A 15,456-nucleotide genomic window follows, 5' to 3' on the forward strand; every position below is an offset into this window, starting at 1 on the left:
TATCCGTTCTTCGTACGCTCTTCACTTTTCTTAGCAAAAACCCAAACGTTGAGACAACATATTAATTTGACTATAATTTATGGTACATGACTCGTCATTTTTGGCCAATATATCTTACGGAGTCTACATGATAGTTTATTACCTTAATATGCATGAACATGATCTCATGTATCACAGAAAATGTTAAGTCTAATTCACCTATGTGACAAGACTATATACAATTCATACATACAAAAGCATGCAAAAGAGGCTTTCTATTACGCCCACTGTATGACATGTTAGCTACTCTTAAACCAAATTCTACTTTTAGTATATATACACAATATAAAATTGTTAGTCCGATCTATTTTTGTGACAATATTTTTACATAATTCGTACATGAAAAATACGCAAAGAGACATTTTGTTACGCCTAGATATGTCGTGTTACATGCTTTTTAACCAAACCCCGTGTCCAATATACACAGTCATATTCTACCAATGCGATAAAACTTTACACGATTCGTGCAAATACAAAATACGAGAAAAGATACCTCTATATTATACCTAACACATGTCACGGTTAAACTGGAGTACGTTTTCAGCCAAACTCCCCGAGGACTACCTTTTTAGCCAAACTCTGCGTTCAAAATACGCATAGAAATACGTGCAAAATACTACAGCTGCCACCCCCTGCATTTGGCGTACATGATCAAAGCTTGTAGGAGTAGCAGTAGTAGTCCTATATAAAACCGGGAGAGGGAGGCCGATGGTGATGGCCCCACCGTTTTAACCTTGATTCATCTCCTAGTTTCCACTGATCTCCAGCGCTTTTTGGATCGACGGCGACGCCGCCCTCTCCATCTCCAGAGAGAGCCCTCTTCTCCGTTTCTTCCTACTAGGCTACTACTACTCCTCCTCGGCTCAACCCTCCCGTCCCCTCACCCCCACGCGCGCCGCCTTCTCCCCAGAACGCGCCGCGGCGAAGCGCCGCCGAAGCAGCCCCCACTCCTCCGCGCGCGGCGGCGGCGGCGCAGTCTCCAGACGCTTCCTCCTCCGGGGATCTCGGTATGGCTGACTACTGGGTTTTTTTTTTCCTTTTTCGCGATTCCTCCCCCTGATTAATCTGCTGCGATTCCGTACAATTCTGCCGCGCCCTGTTGCATATAGATTACTCGCGCGGGGGGGTTTGGTTGGTTGGGAGGTGGTTTTGTTAATCTGTTTGAGAGTTGAGTTGCTAGTGGATGATTCGTGTGCGGTTTTAGCATTGGCGGGGGCGCCTCTGCTCTCGCTCTCTCTCTCTCGCGCGGCGGCGGAGGAAGCCTCGCTTCCTCGCGGGGCGCGGTGGAGTGTGACGGCCTCGACCACTGCTTCCGGAAATCAGTCGCAGCCTTCTCCCCTGTGTGCGCGGCGTGCTCGCGCGCACGGCCGGTGACGGCGAGGGGAGCAGGTTTGTAGGAGCACGCGGGCCGGGGCGGCGTTCATGTAAGGTTGGAATCGAACTGAATGTGTTCGGTTTTTCTCGTAGTCATCACTCCGCCGCCTCCGCGCCACGTTAGGTCGGTTCCATGGGTTTCAGTTGTGTAGTGCGATCCATGTGGTACACGGAAGAGCCAATCCCTTGTAGATGCAGGATCCATACCCTGTTTGTTGTCTGGTTTTCCTCCCATGATTGAATTTAGTGGGAACAAGTAGGATCGTTAAGAAATTCTACTACTACCTCGACAGATGGTGTTGCATTCGTACACGTTTTTACTGTGTTCTACTATGGTGGTGACTGGACTTCAGTTTAGAATGTTGTTATATTCTTGATAGTTAAGGTTAATGATTGTAAGTCACTGTGTTTTCTTGAATTCAGCCTTTGAATGGACCGAAGTGATTCCATGGCTGATTCGCCAAGGAGGCGTAATGGCCTTCTGCGGGACCAGGTCCAGTTGGTGAAAAGGAAGGACACAAATCGCTACGAAATCGTCCGCTTTCCTGATCCATTGTCATTTGAGAAAGGCTTCTTTGTTATGATCCGTGCCTGCCAGCTTCTGGTGCAGCACAATGAAGGGATGATTTTTGTTGGCGTTGCTGGACCCTCTGGGGCCGGGAAGACTGTGTTTACTGAGAAGGTGCTCAATTTCATGCCCGGTGTTGCTGTGATATCAATGGATAACTACAATGATGCAAGTCGCATAGTTGATGGCAATTTTGATGGTAACCCCTAAGTTCCAAGCACTTCGCATACTATCTTATCATCCCGTAATTTGGACAGAACTTCCTTTACATTTGAAAGATTTCCTTAATAAGCACAGAACAATACTTTGCATACATCTGAATGCATTATCTTATAGTTACTTCTTGCATCTGCATATGTATGCCCTGATAATAGTATGATTGTTGTACGTGCCTTATGATATAATCGAAGTATTAGTGAGTTTGATTGCTTGGAGCTGCATTCAATTGGGAGCGGCAGTGGTGCTAACTAACTACTTAACTGAGTTAGTGATGTCTGATCTTTGTGACATTTGAACAGATCCACGCCTAACAGACTACGACACACTGTTGGAAAATATTCATGGTCTGAAGGAGGGAAGATCAGTTCAGGTTCCAATATATGATTTCAAGATGAGCTGCCGGACTGGATACAGGTAGTTTGTCCTTAAATAATAATTCCCAGTTTGTCACTTTTTAGTATTGTAAATATATGGTCATATGTCTTTATGTTATCTTTTCTTATGGCAAACAGAACAGTTGATGTCCCTAGCTCTAGGATTGTTATCATTGAAGGCATCTATGCATTGAGTGAAAAGTTACGATCTGTATTGGACCTACGTGTTTCTGTCACTGGTGGTGTTCATTTTGACCTGGTGAAGAGGGTCCTGAGGGACATACAGAGAGCTGGCCAGGAGCCTGAGGAAATAATTCATCAGATATCTGAAACGGTTGCTTCACCTTTTTGAACTTGACCCTATATATGCCTTTCCCCTATCTTTTGTTTCCACAAAAGATCTTAATACAAACCAAACATTCATTTCGCAATTTATATTTTGTATGTATAGTATCTTTTTCATCCATCTGTGTTGTTTAACAAGATGAACGATGGCATTTTTCAGGTTTATCCGATGTATAAGGCTTTCATTGAGCCAGACTTGCAGACAGCACATATAAAAATAATCAACAAGTTCAACCCATTCTCAGGGTTCCAAAATCCTATGTACATTCTAAAGGTAAGCACTCCTTATTTATGTTCCTTTTAGTGTCCATGTTTTGGCAAGATGGCTGATCATTGATCTCTTCACCAATAGCATAATTTTAATACTAATAAATACTTGTCTTGTGGTTTATCTAGATGGCCTAACTTTTGGAAATGTACTCTTGCAGTCTCCACGAACTATAACACCTACTGACATCAAAGTTGCTCTTGGTGAAGATCATACAGAAAGCATTGAAGAAACTTATGATATATATTTGCTTCCTCCAGGCGAAGATCCAGAATCATGCCAATCTTATTTGAGAATGAGGAATAGGGAAGGGAAATATAATCTGATGTTTGAGGTATGCAATTTATTGCAATGGCTACATAAGTGCATATGTGTGATGGATATAGTTGGTTGTTTTGTTACAAGAATTACCTCTCTGGCCCATTATTTTATATCCACTTTGTTAGTTGTTCCCTAGTGCCATGCTCATAGGTTCCAGAAATATGCATCTTATTCCTACTAGAATATTTTCACAACAGTTGCACCTGTAGCTCATAAAACAAAAAAAATTAATTGCATAACGAGCATAGTAAGGGAAAGATCAGCTGAGTCTTAATTGTATTTGCATTCACTAGCAGCTTTGTAACTGCCGTGTTTTTGGCAATTTTGTCTGCTGACTTATGGTGTTCTCTACCACAGCAGTTAGCTACTTAGCTTAGATATATACTCCTTTGCTATACCTTATTATCATATCGTATTTGCAATAATTTTGAAATTTGTGTTCACTAACTTGTGTTATTGATAATTTGAAGGAGTGGGTGACCGATAATCCTTTTATCATATCACCAAGGATTACGTTTGAAGTCAGTGTTCGTCTTCTTGGAGGTTTGATGGCATTGGGATATACTATAGCAGCTATACTGAAGAGAAAGAGTCGTGTGTTTTCTGATGGCAAGGCAACTGTTAAAATTGATTGGTTGGAGCAACTTAACCGAAATTATATACAGGTAAGAACACTCTTGCTATTTGATTGCAGTTCTCTTTCAACATGATCTTTCTCTGTGCACATCTTGACTGATACTCTAGTTATTATTATTTGTATCTATCCACTTGTTAACAAGATGCATAAAATATTATGTTGCTTTTTCTTAGGTGCAAGGAAGAGATAGAAATCATGTCAAATTTGTAGCGGAGAAGTTAGGTCTGGATGGCTCTTATATTCCACGCACATATATTGAACAAATTCAGCTGGAGAAACTGATAAACGATGTTATGGTATGTATTTGATAATTATATATATACACACTTCTCACCTTATTACTAGAGCACTAGTTGTATTTCTTAGTTTTGGGGTGGTTTCAAATAAGTTTACATGCAGGCATTACCAGAAGATCTCAAGACAAAGCTCAGCATTGATGATGAGCTGGTTTCAAGTCCAAAAGAGGCCCTTTCTCGGGTTTCTGCTGATAAGAGAAACAAACACCTGAAAAGGTTTCTTCATGTCATCTCTGCTCAAAATTTATTTTTTGTGAAATGCTATACTTTGTTGAAACCATGGAAACTGAATCAAGCTCGCTGATGTTACCTTGTGGATTCTGTGCAGTGGTCTATCTCATTCATATTCAACTCATGGAGATAAAAATATTGTGAAATTGAGTAAATTGACAGAAACCAACAGAAGGTTTGGAAGTGGGCGAGCCCCTGAACCTCCTGCAATTAATCAGGTGGTCATTCTAGAATACTTGTATTAGTTATAGCTACCATACTAATTAAAACATTTTTTTCTTGTGAAAAACTTGACATAGATAACACTGACTCAAAATTCCTCCTTGTTTGCTGCTGCTTGTAGGGTGCTATCACTCAGCTATCCGAACAGATTTCAACGTTGAATGAGAGGATGGACGAGTTCACCTCTCGAGTTGAAGAACTCAACTGTAAATTTGCAATAAAGAAATCATCGACCAGTCAGCAAAATTTAGCTCTTCCAAATGAAACTTGCAATGGTTCTGCACCTACAAATCTCTTTGTTTCTCATTTGGGCAATGGTACCCTGATACCTCATTCGTCATCATCGAACCAACTTTTGAAGGAGTCCCCCATTGTGGATGAGGTATTTGCCTTACTGTTATTATAATCTTATACATGAGGTGTTGTCCCCCCACTTTTCCACTTGGATTTGTGGGTTTGTTGAAATTAAGTCATACTTAAGGTAAAATTGCATCATCTGATAATATAATCTTCGCTAGTCTGTGTTACAGCCATGTGTTTAGTTGCATTCTCCCAAACCATTTCACCTTAATCATTGACTAAAACTATGGCTTGGTCATCTGCAGAAAGGCCAACAGTATTTTTTTTCAAAAGAATTTCTGATGCCAGAACCAGATTCGGTCATCAAACTTGAAATCTCACCAATAGATTGGTTATGATGGGTCCATTTTTTTGCTATTATTTTCGAGACACTTTTCAGATTTTGTTTGAAATTTAGATGTAGAATTGGAAACTTTGTACAAGTCACTGTATTAATTTAGTCAGTATTCAAATAAGTGAATTTAGACTGAAGTGAAAATTTAGTGGGCCATCAGCTACTGGTACTATTGTTTGAGAGGAGAAACAATAGATAGAGAATAGAATCATGGTAGTAGTCAGTTAGACTCACATGAAAATAGATAAACAGGGAAGTGTATGGAACTTAAGTTTATCTTCCAATCATATAGGAAGAAAATCAGCTTCTGTAGTTTATGCAGTGAAATAATGTATCCATAAAAAACAGTGGAGTTGTAACAGTTGATCTTGGCATGTTGCATCGGGCCTAGATTGCTAACTATACATACTTCTATGCTCCAAATTTTTTGGCTTCACAAAAATGTTGTGATGTGATTTGAACCATTTTTATTTGCTGACAGAAAGGCTGTGAAAGCTTTTTTTTCAGTGGCATGTTTTTTAAGATATTGTACTGTATAATGTCTCGAAGATTTTATATTCCCGATGTATTTAATTTATGTTACTTATGTCAAAATCATATTCCAAAAAAAAAACTCTGTGTTCTGATGAATTTGTTTTTTTCCTGTTAAAATCATATTTCAAAACAAAGAACACTTCATACATGATTGCTGACTACTACCTATTTTTCTAGATATGACTCATCTTTCTGTATGAATCTTGACATTTATTTTGGTGGACTTTCTGTTTCCTTCGCAGATTAATGCCATATCAAGAGGTCAGCGCCAAGTGATACATCAGCTTGACAATCTGACCAGCTTGCTTCATGAGCATTTGGCCTTGACCCGCCAAGGAAATGCAGTCCGCAGAAACGGGATCCTGGAAATGGACATGTCCATCTGCCCACTCATTGCCCTGACAATTGGCGGTTTCGGCTATTTGGTGTTCAAGAGCCTCAACCGGAGCTAACCGAAGCGAATCAGGCAGCGACATGCTGCTTTAAAAAGCTCACCACCAAGTTCAACCAAGAACCAGAGAAAGCCAAGAAGTCTCAAAACGGATCTTCATTCTTCAGTACTCAGTCCAGACACCAAACCGATGTTCTCCTGCGAGCTATAGACGGTCCTCACTCAGATCATTGGTCTCATGGGGACCATATCTGATAGATTTTACAATTTCAAGATAGATAAACTCATATACCAGCACAAGCAACAGAGCAGTCTTGATACTCGGGCCAAGTTACTTGGAAGCTTAAAAACTGTGTACTAAAGAGCGTAGAGTTATACAATATCGTCTGTAATGGATACTGGAAAGCCCCCAGTATCAATAAATTTTGGAGACGCTAGTAATCCCGATATAATGTCGAACAAGTCGTGGGAAAAGAGCATAGTCATTTTACTGGAATTGCTGTTGTCTTCTTTGTCACCTGTGTGTGGGAATGCCTAGTGATATTTAGCAAGTCAGCTCTGCTGTCAGCGTACAGTTGGATCTTGATTTTGCACCTCGTCATGCTATCGTCTGAACTTTGACGTCACGCCGTTGGTCCAACCTCACATGGTCACACGTGAATCAGCGATTATTATCGTTCTCGTCTGCCTCAGGATATTTGGCAATTGTGAACTACCACGGGTAACAATATAATTATATTTTTGTAATATTTTTAACAAAGTATGATCAAAATATCACTCAAAAAATAAATTACTCCCCTGTTTTAAATTACGTGTTTTAGGTTTGTCCTAAGTCAAATATGCATATCTTTGACCATTAGTTTATAAAAATCCGTGTAGTTCAACAACACGTGAATTATAATTCATAAAAGTATTTCTCATGGTCAATCTGAAAATATAATATAAATCTAATAATGCTAAGCTAAATGAGTTTGTAGAAATTGATGGTCAAATATTCAAATGGTTGACTTATGAAAAATCTAGAACGAGATAAGTAATTTGAAACTGAGTGAATAGAAGTTAGAATATAAGAAACACAAATTTTCCATATTCTCATCAACTAGCTACTACTCCCTCCGTTTCACGTTATAAGACGTTTTGACTTTGGTTAAAGACAAATTGTTTAAGTTTGACTAAGCTTATAGATAAATATAGTAATATTTATAACACTAAATTAGTTTGAGCAAAACAATAATTAAATATATTTTGATAATAAATTTGTCTTGTGTTGAAAATGTTACTACTTTTTTCTACAAACTTGGTCAACTTAAAGCAGTTTAACTTTGACTAAATCAAAACGTCTTATAACCTGAAACGAAGGGAGTACTCACTAGGTGATTCAAATAATCCTCCCCAAATAGGCCTTGGTGTGATATTTAAAATAAATTTACTCTCTCACACATGACACATGCACCAAAAAGAATTAAGAGAAAAACTGTATCTTCAGCAAGAACCCAAGCATGGCCCGTTAATACTTTGGGCTTTTGATGGCCCGTTAATACTGTACCTACAAGGGCTTGGACTGAGGCCTTTATTAGACTCTGCGCCGCCGCCTCCTCTTTTCTATTTTACCTCTCGTCTCTCTCCTCGCGGTCGCTTCTCGTCTCGTCCCAATCTACTCCTCCTCCTCGCGCTCCCCTCCCACCCTAGGGTTCGCCATGGACAAGGGCGACGTCGCCGTGGCCGTGCCCCCCTCCATCGCCGGCGCCTCCTCCTCCGGGGCCAAGAAGGGCAAGCGCTTCGAGATCAAGAAGTGGAACGCTGTCTCCCTCTGGGCCTGGGGTAAGCGTCCGCGTCCGCGTCCGCCGATGGCGCCCGCGTCTCGCTTGTTGGCTTTCTCGTGTGCGATCTGATGCGATTCCGTCGCGGTTTTCTTCTTCTTCTTCTTCTCGTGCAGACATCGTCGTGGACAACTGCGCCATCTGCCGCAACCACATCATGGACCTCTGTGAGCACGCGCGCCGCTGGCCTTCCGCTCGCCCCCGCTCCGATCTGCTGTTCCTTTAGATTCTAGGGTTTCTTCTTAGCTTGTTGGTATGGCTTGTGATGACGCGGGTGCGCGTGCGTGTGTTGTGTAGGCATCGAGTGCCAGGCGAACCAGGCGAGCGCCACCAGCGAGGAGTGCACCGTCGCTTGGGGTAACATTGCTTCTTCTTAATCTCCCGTTAATTCTAATTCTGTGCCGATGCAGCAGTAGATGTAAGTGCTGATTCAGCCATGAATTGCATGGTTTCAGTTAGCTGAAGCCGGTCTTGCCCTGTTTATTCTGAATTTAGTTTTGACTTTGATTTCATAGTTCGATTGAGTCAAATTAATCCATGTGTCAACCTGTTACTGTGCTCTCAGTACACGTCGCCTTGTGTTGTTTGTCATTGGTTTGCTCATTTGATAATGATTTATCAGAATCTGGGGATCGTGCTTTCCCAAGACTGGTTATATGCTGCTAGGAATGTTTTTCTCTCGAATTTCATAAAATCCTAACATCTGTTTTGCTATACGCTATTTTGAATCCTTCGTTCTGGAATTGAGGAATGCTTCTAGTTTTCATGCTCTGGAGTATTGGTGAATTGAGTTGTAGTTTAATGGATCCTGCATTATCTGCCGCCTCTATGTCATTTATTGGTACCAGAGCATGATTTTTAATATCGTGTATAATATCATTTGTTGCTGATCATGTGATTTGCAATACCATGTTATTATTAGTGATTCTGATAATTGCAAGTTCTTGTGATCTGGAGTAGTTTTGACTGGACATGTATCAAATGAGTGCAATGTGATTATCTTTTCTATTCTTTTATATGTACTGGTTATATTCATAGTTGGAAATTTGTACTATAATTATGCATGGTTTGCTATATTGGTTTGTCTCTTGGTTTTTTATCTAAGTCTATAATTATATAATATGTCGCAGTTAGCTTTGGACGTGACATGGCCCTTGTAGAATATGTTGAATTTATCTTTCATAAAGAAGTATGTAGTTATGATAGGATAATTGAATGGCTACTGGCTAGGAGTACCTTCTTCTGGATTAACCATCTACTGTTCAATTATAATTATACCTTGAACTATGCACACATGAAACTCAAATATGATAATACAGTTCATGTCTGGGTTTCCTAGTTCCTATGATTTGTCAAAGAGAATCACTGGAATGTGGGTTGGGGAGGGTGGGTGAGTGTTCATGTTAGCTGTGTCAATTGATGGAAGTGAATTCTTGCATCTGGAACTAGTTGAAGTTAGTGGTGTATATTTTCATCAAAGGCTTTTAGCTACAATTGCTTTATATATTTGTATGAGATTCTTGTGTGTGGATCTTCCTTGGCTACCCGGCATGTTAATATGTTCTTCTTCTGCCCACAGTTTAATCTACTTTGACTGATCTTATGTTTACAGCATGTTGTTGTTTAGGGATATGTACACTTGCACCTTCTGTGTGCCCTCTGGATTATATGTTCAAGTATTGTTTTGAATTAAACAATACTGACTTGCACAGTCAAATGCTATGTTCAATATATTTATAATACTGAAGTTTCTCTCCTGGGGGAGTATTATGGAACTTTGTTTTCTTTCCGTGTAACTGGATTCTTCTCGTCTTTTTGTGTTGCTTTTAGTGGATATTGCATTTTCGCAGTGAATTAAATCGAGCTGTGAAGTCAACTATCCATGTACTGATGAACAATCTATCTTTGTTGTGTCAGGAGTTTGCAACCATGCATTCCACTTCCACTGCATCAGCCGTTGGCTCAAGACCCGTCAAGTGTGCCCTCTAGGTTGGTTGCCCTGGAAAATGCCACTTAATTGGTGTGGTTGTTACCTCTGCTCGTTCACCGTGCCTTACTTTTCTATTTTATCTATGCAGACAACAGCGAGTGGGAGTTCCAGAAGTATGGTCACTAGACAATTCTCTTTCGGGAGCAAAAGCGGCTTCAAGTTTCTCGTATCAAGTATTAGCACTAAGTGATAACTAATGATTACGATGGGTAGGCTGCATTGTTAATGTTTCAGAAGCTTGTATTTTCGGTAGAAACATATCATGCTGGTAGCTCAGCGAATCTCCTCAAACTTATTTTCGCTGAAATCAAGCAGCAGTTCGTATTTACTAAGTTTTTTTCTGCTCATGATGTTCCAGCGGTATAACTTTTTGCACAGATCTTTTGGGTACTACTGCTACTGTTTTTTCCAACTCATATGCGTCTAAGCCTCTTATCCAACTTCAGCTTCACATATCAAATCATCCAATTGATGGCTCACACTTTCGTAGCTGGTAGCTTTTGCAAACAGAAATCTTACAATCAAAATTGAACCGTAATATGCCTGTACAATTTATTATGCATGATATCTGCTGCAATATCAACCAACCAAGCTGTTCAGTCTCACACTGTCTACAATATAAAGTTATAAAAGCTCAGCTGCGTATAGCATGGAAGCAGCGCTTTACTTCCCAAGCACGGTGAAGAGCCATGAGCAGGGAACAAGTGGTAGCGAATCATACTTTGCAACTTTACAACAATTAATCAGAACATTTGACATTTCTAGATTCTCAAAACAAATCCTATTTTCAATTACCCCTCTCACCAAATCTGAAAAAAGAAAAACAGCCCAATTTGATACACCTTAGCGTCATGCTTGCATCAAGCTTCTCCTCGCAAAGCAGTGTGTGCCTCATGCTGCAACTGTACCTCTCTTCGTGACAGTATATGGGTTGGTCTCGAGCAGATTCTCCAGGGATTTTGCCTTCCTGCTTCTCCCCCGACCAGCCTCCTTGAGTAGCTCTGCAAGCCTCCGCTTTTCGTCATCGACGTCTGGGTTAGCTGTGCCCAGCTTCTCTTCGCGCATCCCAACTACATGTTCCAAGATCTCAATGGCCTCATCCAGCCTGGATAACATAGGAAAGCAGGTACACCAACATGTTATTCTAAGAAACAAATCAAAAACCTTTTCGCATTGAGCAAACAAGCTGATGTGAAATACATTTTTTTTCCCTTTAGATACTCATTAGTAGTTTTTAAGAAGTATCTCAGAAAGATTGCTATGCCTCTTCAGAATTCTGATCTAGCCAATTAAACTAGGGTGTTAGTTCTTATCAAGAAGCCAGCTGTATTGGTAGGTCAAAACTTGCATCATAATTATAAAGAATATTATAAAGCTGACAATCCACATGACATACAAAGTAGCATGAAGTTTCCACACGGACAATTGAAAGCAAATGGGCAGGATAAAGCAAGAGGATAAAGTATTTGCAACTCTTCTTTTACAGAGCAGCTGGCTACATGCAATTAAAGATTGTCTTAATATGGTCCTACTTCAATTAAATTGATCCCACTTTATAACAACCAATATCAGCTCAATTCAATTGAAGCTGCAAAAGGCTGCACAAAGAGACCAATCATGTCCAAGCTGGAAGATGCAAATTGCGAACGACAAACATAAAAGAATTGGCACTCATAAGAGTCTACACACCGCTACTGTCTCCAGGGCATAAAGAGCACCAATATACTGTGTGAATGGTCACATGGAGCAGTTATCAGTGCCATAGTTGAGAACAAACCATATTGATTTCCATGTTCACATTGTGATAAATCATCGAGGATATTAAGATAAACTGTACCAGGGACCCTTTGCTTTTGTAAATTTTAATTGGAAAAAAAATATTATCTAGATGGCTGGTGATAATTAGATGTCTAACAGAACAAAAGTCAGATGAAAAGCTAGCAGTTAATTTGCCGAAGTCCAAGATATACTGCGAGATGAGGAAGATGTCCATATTCACAGCTTTGCTACCGATGTAAGAGTCTATTAACCGTAAAAAATAAAAAACTGATCAAGAATCAATACGGAGCTTACCTTCCCATGGCATCATAAGTTCCAGCAAGATTGCTGTACACTCCTAAAGTATCTGGATGATAAGGTCCATATTCTTGCTCCAGAACAGCTCTAGCTTCCTCAAACAGTTCTGCAGCTTCATTTATCGAGTATCTTTGAACACATGCCAACCCCATCTGGTTCAGGGCAACACCAAAGAAGGCCGTCTTTTTCTCACCACAAGTGCGGAGCTTTGCAATCGCACTCTTGAATGAGTCATAAGCTTCTCCATAGTTCCCCAAAATATAGTGCAAGACGCCCATCTGAGCCTCAATTCCAGCAATTGTGCTCTGTTGACCGGCAGAATTGTTGTACATTTTTAAGGCCTTCTGGAGTAACTTGAGTGCTTGCTCATGCTCATTCATGGTTTCATAAATGGCTGAAACATCAGTTAAACCGGTAGCAATTTCTTCCAATGAAGTTCCTGGAATAGGTTTCTGATAAATTTTAAGGGCATTTTCACAGTATGATTTTGACTCCCTCAGCTTCCCTGTCTTGTTGTATAGATCCGCAAGCCGCACAAAAACAGAGGCCACCGTTGCATGATTCTCCCCTTTGCTAGTCTTGAATACAGTAAGAGCTTTCTGATAAGAAAACACGGCCTCATCATACCGGCCCAAGGAGAGATAAATGTCACCAATGCTGCAATCTACTGATGCTACCTCAGTTTCCTGGCCATTGGCCACCATGGCCATGCTAGCCATCACCAGATGCTCTAAGGCAGCTTCATGATCACCCTTTGTGTCACAGATAAGACCCATCAGCCTCCTATCAGCTGTTTCTTCTAATGAGGCTGGCTCACCATTCTCCCTGTGGATATCAAGAGCCTTCTGGCACAATCTTTGTGCTTCATCAAGTTGTAATGCCTGCACATGAGCTTCAGCCAAGTACCGACAAGTCTCTCCAACTCTTGGATCCTGCTCCCCCAATGTCTGCTTCTGAATTTCAAGCCCTGCGGCATACCATTGCAGTGATAGCGCAGTCTGGCCTAGCATCCCATAGGTGTCCCCCAATTGCATGCACCCAGAGAACTTCGCAAGAGCATGCTCCTGACCTTCTTCAATTACAGGGATCTCAAGGGAGCGCTGTAGTACAGGTACAGCCTCGTCATACTTTCCCAAGTTGCAGTAGATTGCTGCCACAACATGCAAACTCATTACCAAGTTCAAGCTCGGTTTTCCACCAGCACATTTCTCGAATGACTTGGTGGCACGAAGAGCATATTTCAGTGCCCGACGAGGATTATCGGAGGCAATCAAATCTCTCGCATGCTTAAGAAGAAATGGACCAAGGTCTGGATTATTAAGCCCAGCATCTTCAGTCCCATTGTGTGGATTAGGACTAGCTTTCCGTCGACGGCCAACTCGGCTTCCGGGTTTGCTGACCTCGGCCTCACCTTCCTCGGTGGATGCCTTGCCATTAGGACCAACAGAAGACTCAGATTCAAGCTGTGATTTCGCAGCCTTTTTCGACGACTTCTTCGATGAATTCGAAGACATCGCCTTGACGGGAGTCCCATTCTCAGCTGCGGTTACCGCATTAGCGGCATTACCACTCCCTTCCCCTTCCTCCTCCTCAATTACCTTCATGGCCTCCATCTCCCCAGCAACAAGGTGGCGAAGCTCCGAGTCGATCCTCGATTCCTCCCCGTCGGAGCCGAAGCTCTCCCGCGAGGGGGATCCACCCTCGCTTGAGCTCTCCATCTCGCACACATTGTTGTAGAGCTGCTCAATCGATGGCTCCCCGGCGCCGGAACCCTCCACATGCATCTCCAGCGCCTCGCTGTGCATGCTTTTCGAAGCCACCGGCGATCTTGGGGCGGACGAATTGTCCTTGTTCTGCGAGGAGTTCACCTCGTTTTGTGCCTCCTCTGTGACAACTCCATCCACGATAATTCCAGGCATTTTGCGGGAGAATTGTACCAAGATCTTTCAGCTCAAGCCCCCCAATTTCTCCTGGAAACAAACCGCTACTACTATCAGCGAAGCACAAACGCATCGAAAGAAAGAAATCCCGAAGAAACATGGCGGGTCAAATTGGAGGGAAAGAAACCAATCCCCGGATGGATCTCCAATCTACAGCGTGTCCCATCAAGAAATGGCGCGGGAAAGGGAGGGACCACGGATGGAACAACGCGTACCTTCAAGCTCGATCCGAGCCGGAGATGCCGGCCGCGCTCGCGCGCGAGGAGGAGGCCTGCGGCTCAATGGCTCCGGCTTTTCCTCTCGACGCCACGCGCTCTCCTCTCCTCTCGTCTTCCTCTTCCTCTCGATTTGCAGCCGCGAGGAGAGAGAGAGAGGGGGGAGGGGAGGGGAGGAGGACGAAGCGTAATTAAGAGCTCCGTATTTATTTACGTGTCGCGTGCCTCGTGACTGTCACTCGACTGGGGCGGGCCGTGAAAATGTACTAGTAGTTCCATTATTAAGCGTTTCTTAATCCATTCGTGGCTAATCAGCATCCTTAATGATTGTATATTAGTGCAAATGACCGCCGCTAAGCCACAAGGGTAACATGGTCATTTTCTCTTAAAGCTATGTTTAAGCGCAAAGTATAGAACAAAAAAATTCAAAGCTACTGGCAAATAAATAACGAGCACTGCTATGCACACGATAAAATCTTTTACAATCAACGTATTTTCGTGGTCCAATTGTACGCACGCAAGATAGGATTGTAATAAAATCGTATCAATTTTATCGTACGCATAACAATTTTCAATAAATGATACTACAGAATTGCATAATGTGTTTAAACGATATGGCATATGCATAACACATTGACAGGCATAATAATCCGATGGGCACCAACGAACCGAACGATCGACCGATGTGTCAACAAAAATAACGGTCTTATTCAGTTTGAGCGACGTGTGTTTTTCTCTCTTGGGGTTGCAGGTTAATTTGGTTTCGCGGTTTTGCTGGGTTGGGTTGGTGAGCTGAAGCCGTCACCGCCGAGCTCGCGAAAACGCTTGTCGTTGAAATTGGACGTCGCATCTGCTGGCAACATATATCCACCACCGCATTTCGAGCTCGATCGATCGATCGA

At 41.9% G+C, this 15,456-nt stretch overlaps 3 protein-coding genes across 3 annotated transcripts; 2 read left to right on the plus strand and 1 right to left on the minus strand.

The window, feature by feature from the left end:
* The first annotated feature begins 752 nt into the window (after positions 1 to 752).
* LOC4330475 (inorganic pyrophosphatase TTM1) lies at positions 753 to 7,009 on the plus strand. The gene is made up of 12 exons (XM_015772143.3): positions 753 to 1,046; positions 1,837 to 2,180; positions 2,500 to 2,614; positions 2,713 to 2,908; positions 3,080 to 3,193; positions 3,348 to 3,521; positions 3,979 to 4,173; positions 4,319 to 4,441; positions 4,545 to 4,657; positions 4,770 to 4,890; positions 5,016 to 5,276; positions 6,365 to 7,009. Exons 2-12 carry the CDS (start codon positions 1,844 to 1,846, stop codon positions 6,572 to 6,574), a joined length of 1,959 nt encoding a protein of 652 aa, XP_015627629.1. The 5' UTR covers positions 753 to 1,046; positions 1,837 to 1,843; the 3' UTR covers positions 6,575 to 7,009.
* A 1,138-nt stretch (positions 7,010 to 8,147) lies between these two features.
* LOC4330476 (uncharacterized) lies at positions 8,148 to 10,668 on the plus strand. The gene is made up of 5 exons (XM_015770295.3): positions 8,148 to 8,334; positions 8,450 to 8,500; positions 8,631 to 8,690; positions 10,251 to 10,322; positions 10,412 to 10,668. The coding sequence occupies exons 1-5, from the start codon at positions 8,211 to 8,213 to the stop codon at positions 10,447 to 10,449; spliced, it is 345 nt and encodes a 114-aa protein (XP_015625781.1). The 5' UTR covers positions 8,148 to 8,210; the 3' UTR covers positions 10,450 to 10,668.
* A 182-nt stretch (positions 10,669 to 10,850) lies between these two features.
* LOC4330477 (protein KINESIN LIGHT CHAIN-RELATED 2) lies at positions 10,851 to 14,703 on the minus strand. Its single transcript, XM_015770294.2, has 3 exons — positions 14,555 to 14,703; positions 12,397 to 14,369; positions 10,851 to 11,428 (listed from the first exon to the last, which is right to left on the minus strand). Exons 2-3 carry the CDS (start codon positions 14,316 to 14,318, stop codon positions 11,215 to 11,217), a joined length of 2,136 nt encoding a protein of 711 aa, XP_015625780.1. The 5' UTR covers positions 14,319 to 14,369; positions 14,555 to 14,703; the 3' UTR covers positions 10,851 to 11,214.
* Between the last annotated feature and the right edge of the window lie 753 nt (positions 14,704 to 15,456).

Source organism: Oryza sativa, chromosome 2, assembly GCF_034140825.1.
Source record: "Oryza sativa Japonica Group chromosome 2, ASM3414082v1".
Taxonomy (NCBI): Eukaryota; Viridiplantae; Streptophyta; class Magnoliopsida; order Poales; family Poaceae; genus Oryza; species Oryza sativa.

Excerpts from the sequence above, each read along its gene's own strand:
- LOC4330477 (XM_015770294.2), bottom strand. The coding sequence starts at position 14,318 with ATGCCTGGAATTATCGTGGATGGAGTTGTCACAGAGGAGGCACAAAAC. Across the intron at positions 11,429-12,396 it reads ACTTATGATGCCATGGGAAG|GCTGGATGAGGCCATTGAGA; the intron begins GTAAGCTCCGTA and ends TATGTTATCCAG.
- LOC4330475 (XM_015772143.3), top strand. The coding sequence starts at position 1,844 with ATGGACCGAAGTGATTCCATGGCTGATTCGCCAAGGAGGCGTAATGGC. Across the intron at positions 2,615-2,712 it reads AGCTGCCGGACTGGATACAG|AACAGTTGATGTCCCTAGCT; the intron begins GTAGTTTGTCCT and ends TATGGCAAACAG. Across the intron at positions 3,194-3,347 it reads ATCCTATGTACATTCTAAAG|TCTCCACGAACTATAACACC; the intron begins GTAAGCACTCCT and ends GTACTCTTGCAG.
- LOC4330476 (XM_015770295.3), top strand. The coding sequence starts at position 8,211 with ATGGACAAGGGCGACGTCGCCGTGGCCGTGCCCCCCTCCATCGCCGGC. Across the intron at positions 8,335-8,449 it reads TGTCTCCCTCTGGGCCTGGG|ACATCGTCGTGGACAACTGC; the intron begins GTAAGCGTCCGC and ends CTTCTCGTGCAG. Across the intron at positions 8,691-10,250 it reads GGAGTGCACCGTCGCTTGGG|GAGTTTGCAACCATGCATTC; the intron begins GTAACATTGCTT and ends TTGTTGTGTCAG.